General features: G+C 39.3%; 1 protein-coding gene across 1 annotated transcript in view; it reads left to right on the top strand.

The window, feature by feature from the left end:
• The window catches only part of LOC111328931 (cadherin-23-like), a 63,487-nt gene that overhangs the window by 45,916 nt on the left and 2,546 nt on the right, over nt 1–15,025 (top strand). Inside the window, exons 57-84 of the mRNA XM_088754385.1 lie at nt 408–515; nt 1,063–1,243; nt 1,752–1,937; nt 2,326–2,498; nt 2,865–3,021; nt 3,442–3,539; nt 3,820–3,960; nt 4,047–4,143; nt 4,592–4,860; nt 5,469–5,630; nt 5,957–6,137; nt 6,486–6,697; nt 6,850–7,029; nt 7,452–7,556; nt 8,219–8,333; nt 9,032–9,099; nt 9,378–9,593; nt 10,198–10,448; nt 10,632–10,750; nt 10,962–11,114; nt 11,424–11,519; nt 11,801–11,847; nt 12,361–12,579; nt 12,930–13,018; nt 13,564–13,722; nt 14,084–14,281; nt 14,462–14,527; nt 14,867–14,932. Coding sequence (XP_088610511.1) covers nt 408–515; nt 1,063–1,243; nt 1,752–1,937; nt 2,326–2,498; nt 2,865–3,021; nt 3,442–3,539; nt 3,820–3,960; nt 4,047–4,143; nt 4,592–4,860; nt 5,469–5,630; nt 5,957–6,137; nt 6,486–6,697; nt 6,850–7,029; nt 7,452–7,556; nt 8,219–8,333; nt 9,032–9,099; nt 9,378–9,593; nt 10,198–10,448; nt 10,632–10,750; nt 10,962–11,114; nt 11,424–11,519; nt 11,801–11,847; nt 12,361–12,579; nt 12,930–13,018; nt 13,564–13,722; nt 14,084–14,281; nt 14,462–14,527; nt 14,867–14,932 — 4,112 coding nt within the window. The remainder of the gene's footprint in view (nt 1–407; nt 516–1,062; nt 1,244–1,751; nt 1,938–2,325; nt 2,499–2,864; nt 3,022–3,441; nt 3,540–3,819; nt 3,961–4,046; nt 4,144–4,591; nt 4,861–5,468; nt 5,631–5,956; nt 6,138–6,485; nt 6,698–6,849; nt 7,030–7,451; nt 7,557–8,218; nt 8,334–9,031; nt 9,100–9,377; nt 9,594–10,197; nt 10,449–10,631; nt 10,751–10,961; nt 11,115–11,423; nt 11,520–11,800; nt 11,848–12,360; nt 12,580–12,929; nt 13,019–13,563; nt 13,723–14,083; nt 14,282–14,461; nt 14,528–14,866; nt 14,933–15,025) is intronic.

Here is a 15,025-nt window from a genome sequence, read left to right as displayed (position 1 = left end):
TATTACGCAGTAGTGCTTTGTTCAGTTATTGCGCAGTAGTGCTTTGTTCAGTTATTGCGCAGTAGTGCTTTGTTCAGTTATTACGCAGTAATTCAGGTCAGAAGATGAGGAGTAGTTTTTCTTTTAGGCAGAGGTTGCATCTTTTACATGCGCTACTGTGGGGTGATCTAGATGAAAGGAATCACACAGTAATCTCGTGTGTGGGAATTTAACGTCTCCTTCCCCAACCCTGCAGGAGACGGGACCTCCATTTGTTCGTCCCTATCCGAGAAGACTAGAATATTTAACCATTTCTTGATGTTATAGAAAGGCAGCAAGTTCTTCTCTCTTCAGTTTGGGGAAAATAAAACTTGGATTTTAGAAATTTTTGCATCTAACAAAAATAGTATTTACAAACTCCCATATAGGGCGAAATTTCGACATTGATGTTGCTAGACAGAGAAGTTCGTGATGATTATGTGTTCACCGTTCAAGCCATGGATAACGGACAAACTCCGCTCAGTGGCTACACTTCGGTAAGAAAACAATCAAACAACACACTAAGGTAGAGGACTTATGTTTAAATCTTAAATTGCCGCTATCTGTTCCTCAATCTTCCTAGTCATTGCACTTGTTTGGTTACAGAAAGGGTAGAAGCTAGCTTTTCGACTATCCTTATGCACTGAGGATATAATTCAAAGTCATCAAACCTTATTCGTCTGTATCATATAAACCCACATAGCAGTCCACATTAATGTAGGCTACAGTTCAACGAACAGCAAAATTTGGCTCTGATTTAATTTTTTGTTTTCTGATATGTAAGTATACATCTATGCTAGAAATGGATGAACTGCTGCTATTAAGACAATTTTTTTACTCTTGCTGTAATCCATAAACACTCGAAGGGGAACAAAATGAATTTCTACCGTTTTTGCCGTCGCCGTTTGCGTAAAGGCGGTACTATATCTATTTTTCTGAGAATCAAGGTGTGCATCATACTAGGTCTCCAAAACTCTTGATCCAGATTTCAAAGTCTAGCGCCTACCATATAAGTTCTGTTTTAAAGCTTCTTTCTTTTTAAAGGTGACCGTCCATGTGACTGACGAAAACGACAACGCTCCTCATTTCCAGTTCCTTTCTCCTCACAAAATGACCGTCATGGAGGATGTGCCTCTTGGAACAAGAGTCGGTCGTGTGGAAGCGCTTGATAGCGACGCAGGGGAGAACGCTGTATTTGAGTATGCCATCACTCACGCGAATATTGGTAAGACAGTCATTTTAAGTGAATTCCAATACATTATCAGATAGAACTTTCATCAACATTGTCGTCCGGCGATTTTTGGAAGAATCTGTCTTTATTTAGTAAATTTTCCAATATTTTGGTACATATATATTTTTTTAAATTTGAGCACTTTTTGGAACTAGGCTATGTAAAAGTTTATCCAAACGCATGAGATTACGAGGACATCGAGTTTTAAGATACAATCAACGGAAACACATTAATGCCATGCAACATAGTCATGTCACAGATGAGCTGCTACGGCTCGAAATGGCAGCCCTGTCTTCAGAAGCGCAAAAAAGGCAATGAAACTGCAACTGTGTCACAAAGCAGCACTAAATGGTCAAGTTGTTTTGTAAAAGTACTACTTCTGCTTCTGAATGGTAGGCCATTGAGGACCATGGTGGCTGGTCATTGGTTGCTCCGCAGTTCTCGTGAGTCGAAACTAATAGCTTACATTTGGGCTATATTGTACGTGTCTTCTTATTTTCAGGCCCAGGGCAGTCAATGATCTCGATTCACTCAGACTGCGAGACTCCTCTGGGACTGGAGAAAGGTGACGTCAAAGCCAGCGACACTCGAGCCACAAGTACATACACTGTCCCTAACGAGGATTACTCACCAACACTAGGGAGACTAAATAACGAAGTTTTTAACCAGTTTGGGATATCTTACAAAGGTAAAAAGACAATTAATAAAGATTGTTCACTGACAGCATTGCTTGACGTTTGTAATAAAAGAGAAGAATATAAAACACATCGAGTGGCTGAAAAATGTTAAATGTATCAAAGATACTCCTTCAAGTGACGATCTTTAGATATTTTGGAGCCTTTTGAACTTTTTGATGAGTTGAATGAGTTGAGGGATTTTCGGATGAGTGGTGGAAAACCAAAACCAAAACCTCACGGAGCGTATGTTAAGAAAAGGAAGTAAACTGGTATTTTTTTTAAATCTGCATTAATATCACCAGTTAAAAAAGCAACAACAACAACGACAAAAAACGATAAAAACGTCAACAACAATAATTAAGCAGGGTAGTTATACTTTCCTTGTCTATTTCTTTTTAGGGGCTTGGTGTGCAGCAACGAATAACAAAAAACAATATCTGCAGATTGACTTTCGAGGAATGCGAAAGGTTACAAAAGTTGCCACACAGGGGAGGCCTGGATCCAACGATTACGTTAAAACTTTCAAACTGTCGTTCAGTTTGGATGGTAGCTCCTTTGAATTCCACAGAGTGGTATGACAGAAAGTCAAATAGAAACCGCAAAGTTCTAACATCAAGATATGCGACTTGTTTTCTTCCTAAACTTAGGAAATTGATTTGCATTGAATCTTCGAATGCAAGTGCGATTTAACTGAAGTCAAGTTTAGTTCAGAAATTTCATGCTTTTGGTTGATCTAAAATAACCTTCTTTGCAATTTTGAATGTAAAGCCTGTCTGTTTTCCCTCTCTATTTAAAGTCTTTCAATTGGGAGAATGGGACCTTAAATAATTTCGTGATCTAATGCTCAACCATTGAGCCACAGATAGCTCGTTGGTAAGCTATTAAAGCTATAGCCTGTACGAGTCAGCCTGCTCCTGATACCATGGTTTCCCCTGTAGGTTTTCCAGGGCAACAATGATGGTGGTAGTACCAACACGAATCGTGTTCTTCCTCCATTTCACGCACGTTACGTGCGAGTTCATCCTCAGTCGTGGAATGGCAGGATTTGCATGAGGCTGGAACTTTACGGATGCGAGTCCACTGGGAAAGACGAAGGTAACCTGGCCTTTAAGAAGCACTGCCGTCAAACTCTCTTAGTTAACACAGCGCCCATAGATTCGGATCCCTTGGAACCAGTTTTGTTCTTTTGATTCAATTTATGCAAAACTACTACAAGGGCGTAGCCAGGGGTGTCCTGGGGTGCCCGTGGCCCCCCCTTGGTAGGTCTTCTTTAGAGCAAACAACCTACGATATTCAGGTGGCGAAAACGCCATGACAATATCTTGGCCGTAAAAGCCATTGATATGGGCCTTCATGCCGCGATAATACAACTAAGCCCGCTTATACACGTGGGAGAGCAACGGTGTAAATGATGAGTAGCCTCTGTGCCCCCCTCCCCCTTTGAAAAATCCTGGCTACGCCCCTGCACTAACGTCTATTGTGAGAAAAAATTGGATTTTGTTTTTTCAATTTTAGTAACCCTGCCTTTCATCATTGATCCAGACACTGGTTATGTTAGTACTTCATATAGTCTGGATCGTGAATTGCAGGAAAAGTATATCATGACAGTGGAGGTAAGTGTGAGGACGATGATTATGAAAGCATGGAAACGAGACCGGTTGGACAATTTATAGAACATTAGTACTACATGTTAATCTTAAAGACCCTGTTTTTACCAGCCTTGGCGAAATTGAATATGCCTGTATAAATATTGCCAAAAAATAAATCATCTAATGAATGAGTAAGAAATAAATGAACAGAAGCTGCCTCCTACGAGCCTTTTTGTTCAACGCAAAGCTCGACAAGAGAGGGTGACCCGTTAAAAACTAGAGGTTTGTTTTGCCTTCCTCTCAGGCCAAAGACAAAGGCAGCCCCCCTATGAGAAGTAATACAACTCTTGAAGTCCTGGTGATAGATACCAACGATAATCCACCAGTATTTACACGACCAGAATATACTGCACCAGTTCCGGAAAACGCCTTTGGTGGATATCAGGTATGTTATCGAGAACAGCTGCACTAACAACATGGGATTTCAGGATGTGCAAGGTAACTTTACGTTAATTATTTGCTTTTTGTTAGGTTATAAGGGTCACAGCTCTGGACGCTGACGAAGGCAGCAATGCTGCTGTATCTTACAACATTGTCGATGGTGCCGGCGACAAGTTCATTATTGAAGGTAAGATTCAAAAACTCATTCCTTGTGAAAGTTGAGGAAGTTTGAGTTTTCGTCAACTGAATTCTTTGAAAATGTCCCGTAAAAACACTACACGCTGCTGCGGCTTGGAGAATAAGTTTGTATCCTCTAGATTTTAAGGACCTCTGTTTCAACTCTCTCCAATAAAAATACTACAAAATTGCCTTCGAAGGACCGTTGGTCTTGAAAACACAGGACGTTTTGGTACAAATATACGGCTATTTGGCAAATTGTGCTCTTAAATTTGGTTTTCGTCTGTTTTACACTTTGACGGATGATGGTAAACTGCGTAGCTTGATTGTTTTGTTGTTTTTGCTCTTGAATAATATAGAAATTTCAGTCCCAAGTGACGTGAAGAGATAAAGAACACCTCAAATGTTGTTGTTATTGCTATTGTTTTTGTTTGAATTCTTATTTTTCTTTTTTATAGAATTATCAGGCATAGTTCGTCCCTCTGGTCGTCTTGACTACGAATCAATGAGGGATAAATTTTACGTGCTGAATATTTCTGCCAGTGACCACGGTCAGCCGCAGTTCACGTCCTTTGTTCTCCTGAACATTACTGTGACAGACTTCAATGACAATCAGCCTCAATTTTCACAAAATTCCTACACTTTGCGCGTGTCAGAGGATACTAAAGTGGATACATACTTTGATCAGATTACTGCTACTGATGAAGATACCGGAGCAAACGCAAAGGTAATGTACGGCCTGCATGTTTTGAATACTGGTCATTTTACTTCTCGAAAAGCTTAGCTGACCAGTGCTTAGAAACCTCTGATTCTAAACGAGAAGCCTTATAATCTTTGAAACTTATGCTTATTCAGGTCGCGAACGTCGGCCCCGAAGATTCTAGTCTAAGACCTTCGCATTTCGCCAAATTCTTAATGACATGATTGGCAACGAACTCAGCTTAGAGTTAATCATTTTATTACTGATTACTGTATGATTATTGGCCCAAACCTGATCTCAGTTGTTAGTCCGTCGCAAGCCACTCGTTACCAGCGCAACCTTCAATTTTACCGTTCGTTAGGTTGCTTTCAACAGACCGCGGTTGTTGCTGCTGTTGGTACTGCCCGTCGAAAAAATTGATAGCGAGTGTCGGTCGCGCTTAACCACACGAAAACCTCTTTCAGTAAATCTGTAGTTATTAGCGCACAGTCTATGGTTCCCTCGTGACTTTTAAGCTTTTAAGAAGAATCTAGACGATGTAGGTAGGACGGTAGATTTTTACCTGGAAATTTAGCGATCAAGCCCACGGAGCGGACACATTCCAATTCTTGTAATATTCTCTATTTAAATCCTAGATCACGTATTCTCTGAAGGATGACATGGGAACGTTTTTCATCTCTCCTGAAACGGGACAGTTAAAACTTATTGAGTCGCTAGACCGTGAGAAAAAGGACCTTTATCGGTTAACTCTTGTAGCCACTGATAATGGGGCCCATAGACTTTCCTCTGAAGCAGAGGTAATGGTCAATTATATTGTCTTAGAGCACAAAAACTTGCTTTCATGATTGTCATAAGGCGTTGTAATTCTTACCAGTTCCTGGCGAAGAAATATAAAGCTCTACCGAGCAGAGAAATCGTGAAATGTCCGTCCACACAACCGAACTTACACTAGTGTTGTGCTGTTTAATATTTGTTCAATTAAAGCATTCTGTCAACAGGTTTCTGTCTTATCCCTACAAACACGTAATTATAAAGATCTTCCATAAATATTTAAAGTGCACTGACCCTGATTTTCAAGCCAGAGACAGGTTCTAACGCCAGAATTTGTGTTTTTTTTTTACAGGTGTTCGTCGAAGTCTTGGATGTAAATGACAATTTTCCGAAGTTTACTCGCCGTTTGTATGAGCGGAAATTGGTAGAAAACGTAGCCGTCGCTACTGTTGTACAAGTCGTGCGAGCAAATGATGCTGACGTAGGCAAAAATGGCAACGTGCGGTACATGATTTCAGCGGGAAACAAAGCTGGTAATTTCTCCTATCATTGTGAGAGTAGAGTTAAGTTCCTGTTACAAAATGAACGCATAATGCCTAAGTTGATACTGCTTACCTCGTATAGAAATTGCAGTATGCAAGATAATGGCTTTAACCTTCAGAGCTAGAGCAGAGAATACGATGAACGGTCTGGATCCCAAAACAATGAGACAGCCAGGATGTGAGCCAAAACTGCCTTTGGATTCGGAGTCGGAGTCGGAGATGGGGCGCGCCTGCTATTGCGTCATTACCTCTCCAAAACATGTCAGCTTAGTGATGAATTTTCATTAACATAAATGTTAACATCAACAAACCATTAATAATTCTAACTTTAATTTCAAGGCCTTTTTTCAATTGATGAAATTACTGGAGAGATAAGTGTGGCAAAACCCCTGGACCGTGAAGCTGACAACTCCTTGAAAATTAGTGTGCTCGCAGAGGATGGTGGGGAACCTAAGAAAACCGATCAATCAGAAGTTGAATTTATTTTGACTGATGTGAACGACAACTCACCCGTCATAAGACCGCAGAAGAGCACGGCTTCAGTCTTCGAGGTAATTGAATAACTTGTCAAGGTAAAAGCACCAAATGTTAAAGAATAATTATATTTTAGATCGTAACGAATAGACGGCGAAGAGTCTCACGTCAATATTGCTGGCTAAGCTTTGGAGTACATATTTTCCCACCTATGAAATGTCGTCCATAGAATGTCAACACTGGGTCGTTTGTGTATGACGTCAATGCCACTGATGACGACATCATGATGAATGGGAGAGTAGAATATGCCATCATGCATGGCGAGGAAGGGAAGTTTGTTATTAACGCCACTTCTGGAGTTATAACAACTTCCGGTGCGCTCGACCGGGAAAAGAAGAACTCGTATTCGGTAAGTGACCTTTTTTAATCCCAGGATGCCTATCTGGGTGATTTTAAGCTTTTCCGGAGTGATCTTTGTTAAGCTTTTAGATTTTAAGCCTGGAGGAGGGTTGGGGGGAGAGTCAGACCTATTACTTTTCTATTACTACTTCGGATGCTGCACCTCTGAGCTGTTAGAGACTTGCATGGTTTGGCCGTTAACACCGAGGAGCGCTTTCTATCGTATGGAAAGTGGAGTTTTCGTGGGAATCAAATGGAATGGCCTTTTCAATCGGAAATATTTCGGAACCAAAAGAAACATATTTCGAGATTTTCTGTTTGGTTTATTTTAATTACCTAAAATTCACAGGAGCCTTCGATTTGTAAATCAATACACCTAATCCATAAGAATACAATGATTTTAAGACTTGGTGATTATTTTCGTTGCCTCAGCTCATCGTCATGGCACGTGACAAGGGCACAGTTCCATATATGGATTTCGGTACAGTTGACGTGAAGATACTTGATATGAATGACAACACACCACTATTTACCAGCGTAAGTTAGCTTCATTTTTACCAGCGTAAGTTTGCTTCATTTTTATTGTTACTCATTTGTGTGAAAGGCTTAACGTACGTTAGGCCTTTCATGTAAGGCTTAACGTACGTTAGGCCCTTCATGTACGGAAGCTTTGACCACCTATATTTTCTTTTACCACGGTTTTATTTCCTTTAACCTTTGGTATATAAGTTTGTGGTTTTGCAAGTCGAGGTGAGGCTGAAGGTTGACGCTCGTAAAAGGCCTCTCGTGAACATTTGTGGAAGGGATTCACCATTTCCACCTTAGTCTGTGTACAGGCTTAAGTTTTTTTAGTCAAGTGATGAAAAACGCTTGTTTTCTCCTTCAATCCCACTACTTGGATTCGACCTCGTAGTATCACTTACGTTCAAGACGAAAATGTAAAAAAAACTAGAAGGTTTGTAAGTGGACGAACATTACCTTACTGTCCAGTAGATATAGGTCACCTAGGAATAGATTAGAACTTAAGCGATGTTTCATAAATAGATGTCTTCAAAACCGTATTTTATTCAAATCCGTCTATAATTCTGTTATTAATGTTAATTTAACTACTATTATTTTCGTTTTATTCGCAACGTTTATTTTTTTAAGTAATGATGAATTTCGATTTTCCATGAAGACGTTCGTTTCTTTTATTTTAGACTTTCGGACCCTTCCTGGCAACTGAAAACGAACCAGAGAATACAACCATAGGAAAGGTTTTTGCTGAGGACAAAGACATCGGGAAAAATGCTGAAATAACATACTCAATAACAGGTGAAAATCTACCAGTGGTTTTAACATCACATATTCTAGTTTAGTTTGTAAATGTCATTTTCGAGAGTTATAAATAGCTGCATATGATTTAGTTCATTAAATTGATTACACTCTACATTGAATTTCAGTTGTCAGACAGAGAGGGATATGGTGCAGAGAAATACGACTGCATCATGTTGCGCTTCACGGTCTCGCTCGAGCTTTGGCTTTCTCGAGTGTTTCAGATGAACACTTAAATATTTGACAGTCAATAAGCACGAACGAAACAAAAAAGCGCGGTTTCAGTATACATGCGAAGTCGCCTTCTCATTTCCACGCGTTGTCCCTGTTGCAAATTAGCTCATCACTCGAATCATCTTGTGTACCATCTATCAAGTTTTTTATCATTATTCTTATTATTATTTTATTATTATCATAATTGTTATTAACTTGACAAGGTATACATGCGAAGTCGCCTTCTCATTTCCACGCGTTGTCCATGTTACAAATAAGTACATCATTCGAATCACCTCGAGTGCCATCCATCGAGTTGTTTATCATTATTATTATTATTATCAATATTGTTATTAACTTGACAAGTTAACTGTCGTATACCTTCATTATGCTTCGTACTGATGTCGCAAAAATTCATGGTAGAAATCTGTATTTCCTACTTCTTAATAAACTAATGCGTATTCTATTCTGTATTCCATCACCAGGGGGGGATTCTGAGAACTGTTTTGAAATCGACGGAGCTAACGGAAGAATCTTTACGAGAAAGCCATTGGTAAGTAGCTAGTATTTCCTTGTCGATTCGTTTTAAATTGTTTTTTTCAAAATATGATAAAGGGGGTAAGTTTCTAAAGAAACTGAGGTGCTGCGTCGGTGGGGGTAACAAGGTAATTGGTTTTATCAACTGAGTTGAATTCGCTCTGATGAAAGGCTGACGCTCGAAACGTCTGCTTTTAAACCTTTATGGTAGCCAATTTACATTATTAATTCAGTTGATAAAACCAAATTACCATTTTCAAAATATGCACATGTCGTTTGGTGTTTTGCATTTAGGACCGCGAAAGAAATACGCACTACGATCTTTCAGTGGCTGCCACCAATGTTGCATCCAGTCCACCCCTGAGCAGTGGGACAATAGTGAGAGTCAATGTCCGGGACACTAATGACGAAGCACCTCGTTTTAGTGTTCCAAGCTACAACGAGACAGTCTCCGAGGGAGCCAAAGCTGGGACGTCTATTGTGAAAGTGTCCGCTCAGGACAAAGATCTGGTTAGTAAAGTCACATATCTGGCTATTTAGGCGAATTGTGCTTGATGCAGCCTCATGAGAGACTGGGCTTCAGTTTGAATTTGTTCCTGGGAGGCACTAGAATAGTTGTCTCCCATACAGAGGTTTCCGTTCGATGTTACCAATGAAGTGGGACTAAAAAAGTGTCCCTTTTATACGGTGTTCTTTCAATTAATGTACCAGATACGAAGGTAATACAGTGTCAAATCACTTAAGGGAAACGTTTGGCACTAAACTTATTGTCCCTTATCTGAAGAAAACAGAGCTGAACAATTTGACAGCATTTTTTTTTTTTTTAATGAATCGTGAAGTTAGCGTTCATCGAGTGGAATTACCTGTTATATAACTGTCAATTTCTTAAAGGAACATTACCATATACATCTGTAACCTTTGGAGACCGAAGCGTCAAAGTTTCGTTCTTTTTTGTGGCAGAGAGGATCAAGGTTAATGTCAAATTTTGAAAGCTACTTCATTTCGTTACATAAAGAGCAAGAGCAATGAAATATCGGGTGAACTTAATTACTTAATTAAAGTTTGTATCTTCATTACGATGTAACCCTTACTTTTGATAACCTTCCCATCCCAGGGTACGAACAGTCGTGTCTTGTATAAAATCCTGTATGACGAGATAACTGCAAACGTGTTTGGCATGAATCAAGATTCCGGAATAATGACGTTAAAAAACAACATCGACGAAGAAGAATACAGACACTTTATGGTTATTGTAGAAGCAAAGGACCTTGGATCACCCCAGTCCCTCTCGTCTGTTGTTCCTGTTTATGTCATCGTTGATGACGTAAATGACAACCAGCCGAATTTCGACAAAACGTTCTACAGGTATTTATGAACATACATTTTGTTTAAAATTAAAAACCATAGTCGCTCTCGCTCAAATATCGGAAACTCTGGCCATGATATAGAAACCACTTACTTGGAAAACTCAGAACCAATATGGTGTTTTTTCTCATTCTGTAGGTCAGACTGTTTCAATTATTTTTTTTCTCCTTATTTATCTCTAAGCGCGTCAGTCACTGAGGCGGCTCCCATCGGTCGCTCAGTTCTCAAGGTCAGAGCCACAGACCAAGATATGGGATCAAATGCTGAAATAACTTACAAGATAACAGTTGGAGATGATCGGGGTAAGGTGGTTCTTGTAAAGCTCGAAGGATTTTTTTTTATGTACGGTTGACGTCTTGCTCTCTGTAGCTATTGATTTGTTTCCAAGCTCACCTTGGTGTCTGAACTTTGCAGCCAAACGATACCAATTAAAAGCACTATGAAAAAATAATGAAATAGAAAATTTACGCTTTCTTATAATTATGTCCACTCATAGTAATTTTTTCCGTCCAGGTGACTTCCGTATTGATGACACTGGTACTGTGTTCGTGAACAAGGGTCTAGATCGGGAGAGGCATCCTACATACACTCTGGAGGTTCGAGCCTATAACTATGAAACCAAAGCTTTCAATGAGACCAGTCGACCACGGGAGAGAAATGTGGATGGTATGCGCTGTCGTTTGGAGTATACTTTACTTTTCTTCCTTTCGTAACTGCGTTAGATCACTAATCAACAGGGGGAGTGGAGCTGGCTGAATCGAACGACAGGAACTACAGAAAAATTTCAGATTCTATTGAAAACTTTCAGGATAACACATTACTTAATCCAAGATGAATTTTCAGCATGCAAATTTATCCAAAGGGACTGAAGCAATTTTTCGAACTTACTCTCTGATTTAAGCTGAAAAAGATCTTAGGAGAAAATTTTAAAACACCATCATTTTAAATTTGATATATGTTCCATTTTGGTTGCAGCTGAGGGTTATTTGTATGACACTTCAACCCTTATGATAGCTATTCTTGATATCAACGATAACGCTCCTAGGTTTATCAGACCGCTCTTCACTGGAGGTAAGATCGACTAATTGAACTAAATATAATCTTCACGATACTCTGCGGGAATAATTCTGTAATGTGAGGAATACTTTACCTTCCCCCCCACAGTGGTCGACTAAGTCGTAAGCCATGTAATGGGGGGGGGGGGGAACAAGCCATGATTTAACGTACCCTTGCTTGATTGCCCCCGTTGTATTTTACTTTATTTTTCACTCAGTGGTAGTCCGCTTTTTTTCCGGTGCTCAATTACGAAAGTAAACATTGGCGAAAATGAATAGAATAATTTGTCTTTTTAGGTGTTGCAGAAGCTGCAAGTTTTAACACGTACATAATGAAAGTCAAGGTACGAGAAGGAGACCATGTTTTACAAATGTTTTTTATTTCAAAGGCCAGCAAAAGAAATAACCCTAAGGAAATATCCTAGTTTTCGACAACCTCCGCAAGTGTTTTATCCAGATAATTCTCTTCTAATACGGACACACAGGCGTCCTTTTTAAAGGAGGATGACTCTTTATATAAGATTTCGTGCTAGTGGGACTACAGCACTCTTCGACCGAGACCTACCGCGAACCATCGCGTATGTATGGGATAAGTGGAGTTATACTGGTTTCTATAAGCATGTGAAAAAATTGACTTTTGAATACGGACACACAGCCGTCCTTTTTCGAGGAGGTTGACTTTTTATAAAAGATTTTGGTGCTATTGGGATTACAGCACCCCTCTACCAAGACCTACCGCAAACCACCGTGTATGTATGGAATAAGGGGACTCGCGCTGTTTCTATGAGCATGTGCAAAATTGGCTTCTCCATAGAATTATAATTATAGTTAATTATAAGTTATTATAATTATTTCAGGCTACAGATAGAGACGCTGGTAACTTTAGTGCGGTGCAATACAGGATATCCTCTGGTAACGATGGTGGCTTTTTCAAAATAGACGAAGACACTGGATTCATAACAACTGCCAGCAACTTTAGAGGGAAAAAGGGCGAACGGTTTGAAATTAAAGTCAGCGCTCATGACAACCACGGAAAGCCTCCTACAAACGAGGCTGAAGGAGAGGCCACGGTCCAGGTACTCTATTTGGCTCTGGTTACATCTTTTGTTTTGTGGCTTCAGAACCAATCTTAAAGTTTGCAAATTTATGGTGGCTCTCAAGTGCCTTGAGATTTTTTTGAGAAATGTTATACACTAAAAGGTCGATTAACTTTGAATAGTAAAATAGGACGAAAATTAAAACGAAAATGAATTCGTTTCAGAATTAAGGCCAAATAATCATACTCGTGCATGAGTTGTTAGCACAATTCCGAAACCATTCAATCGGCTATGGCATATGTATTTTGCGTAAAAGTAAAATACTGGACGAACTGTTGATATTTGTAACTAGTATTTATAGCCGGCAACACGTCCTTACTTTCCTACAGATATTTGTACTCATTGATGAGCAACGAGTAACTCTCAAGGCTGAAGTTGATCCATCTCTTATTGATCGAAACAAAGAGGAATTTATAAGGTTAGAGACTACCCGATTGATTATTCTCATTGGTTTATTTGTATTTGCACGTGACAAGTCGATTATCCCATGTCCTTACTTGGTTTTAGTTTCCTGTTTCCATTCTAATGTCAATAGTAGAAGCCTCAGAAAAAGAAAAATTTCCAGAAATCCGTACATGAATAATCCAACCATTTCACCATTCGGCACCTCTTTCTTTCCTCCATGATTTCTTTCTTTTTTATTACGTCTCCGTCGCTTTTGTACGTTCCATTCATTTTATTTGAATTGTGTCTTTTATATGATCTGATCTGTAGATTCGTTCATGAAACAAAGGCGAGTCGATACGTGTCTTGATTAGCTCAGCGAACTCATTTCACGAGGTAGTCTTCAACCTCCCAGCTTCATCTCTGCGCATTATGATAATTTCTAGATGAATAGATTTGAAGCTATCATTTTTCTGGGCAAGGGAATGCGTGTTCTCTTCACTGGACCGTCTTCTACTGTTTCTGAATGCTGTCTCTCTTTTTATCATAATTATTAATTTTTTTGTGCTCTTTCCTTAGCGTTTTGAATAACATAACTGAGGCTGAAGTGAACATAGAAGCGATATTCAAAGTCTTTTCAGAGAACACGGATGGTAAACAGATCGTTAACTCTGAAGTGTTGTTTCACGCTGTTGATGTTAATACTCAGACCATCGTGACTAGCGATGAAGTACTGAGGTAAATATTTTACCTTCATAATTGTTTGATATGTCACTAAAAACCCGTTTTTTATTGGGAAGAAGAAGTTAAGGCTTAGCTATCTCTCTCTTCTATATTTTTTTCATTCGCTAGACACATATTTTTGGTAATCACAGGGCTGCGAATTCTTTTTATTGTTTGGAGAAATTCAAACAGCTTGGAATGGTTTATGCAAATTTACTCTATGCTGAACTGCTACCTACTTTTCGGCTACTTTTCCCACCTTTTTTCCGTTCACTATTTAAGACACCTTAAAAAAACATTAGAATCAAGTATTGCTTTTTCATAAAGAAAAAAGACAAGCTATTGTCAAACATGGCATCTTTTTTTTCTACCCTAGCACTATTGAAAAGTACGCTGACCAGTTGGAGACCTTGTACGCCAGGTGGAAAATCAGAGCTCCCATCTCTGCCACCACACAATCTCCAACGGAGGACGGTGGCTTGGGTAACGCTGAACTAGCACTTATCATCCTTGGATCCGTTGTTGTGCTGCTGTTATCACTTGGTCTGTGTTTTGCCCTAAAGACTCGTTGCAGGTAACTATTTTATGTCGAAAGAAAACTCAAAACCAAGGTTTCCCTGTGTTAGATTGTAACAACTCATTGACGCTCACTCGTGCCTCCGTCATGAGAGGTAACGCTCCTACTTTTACGCATACCAGCCTAAGGACCATTTAATTTTTGAAGTGAATCGTTATCCACTATTTTGTCTCTTAGAGTAAAGAAACGTGAAATGTATAACTCGCCAAGAGCACGAAGAAAACTTGGAACCACCAATCGCAAGTAGGTGTTTAAAATGGAGCTCACATATTTTTTGTATCTCGATACGACCATGCCCCCGAACCGTTTCTTTTCAGCATGATCATACTGACACAGAAAACAACTGAACAACTATTTCACTACCTTGCTGGGAAGCTTTATTTTTCACTTCTTCTTCGAAAAAAGTGGGTAAAATAACCTTCATTATAAGGTATTTCTTTTTCACTTCATTTTTATTTTATATTATGCAATACTCAAAAAAATATCTTCATCCTATTAGAACATGCTTAAAAGCAAGATCTGGCAAATCTCGTGAACTTTTCATGTTCAGGGCTACTCTGTAATGTAAAAATTATTTTCTAGTGGTTCCTGGTCGTATTATGATGACGTCATTGGTACTATTGAAGACAAGAGTGTAGCTTCTGTCAGGTATTAGAAAGCTGTATTAACATTTACTCACTTCTTTACCTTTCTCCGATATCTGATTGAATCTTGGTCCTTAACGGACAAATCATTTACTAA

The sequence above is a fragment of the Stylophora pistillata genome, chromosome 3 (assembly GCF_964205215.1).
Source record: "Stylophora pistillata chromosome 3, jaStyPist1.2, whole genome shotgun sequence".
NCBI classification, from domain to species: domain Eukaryota; kingdom Metazoa; phylum Cnidaria; class Anthozoa; order Scleractinia; family Pocilloporidae; genus Stylophora; species Stylophora pistillata.
Note: the sequence above shows the minus strand (reverse complement) of the source record. Positions and strands in the feature narration are given on the sequence as shown.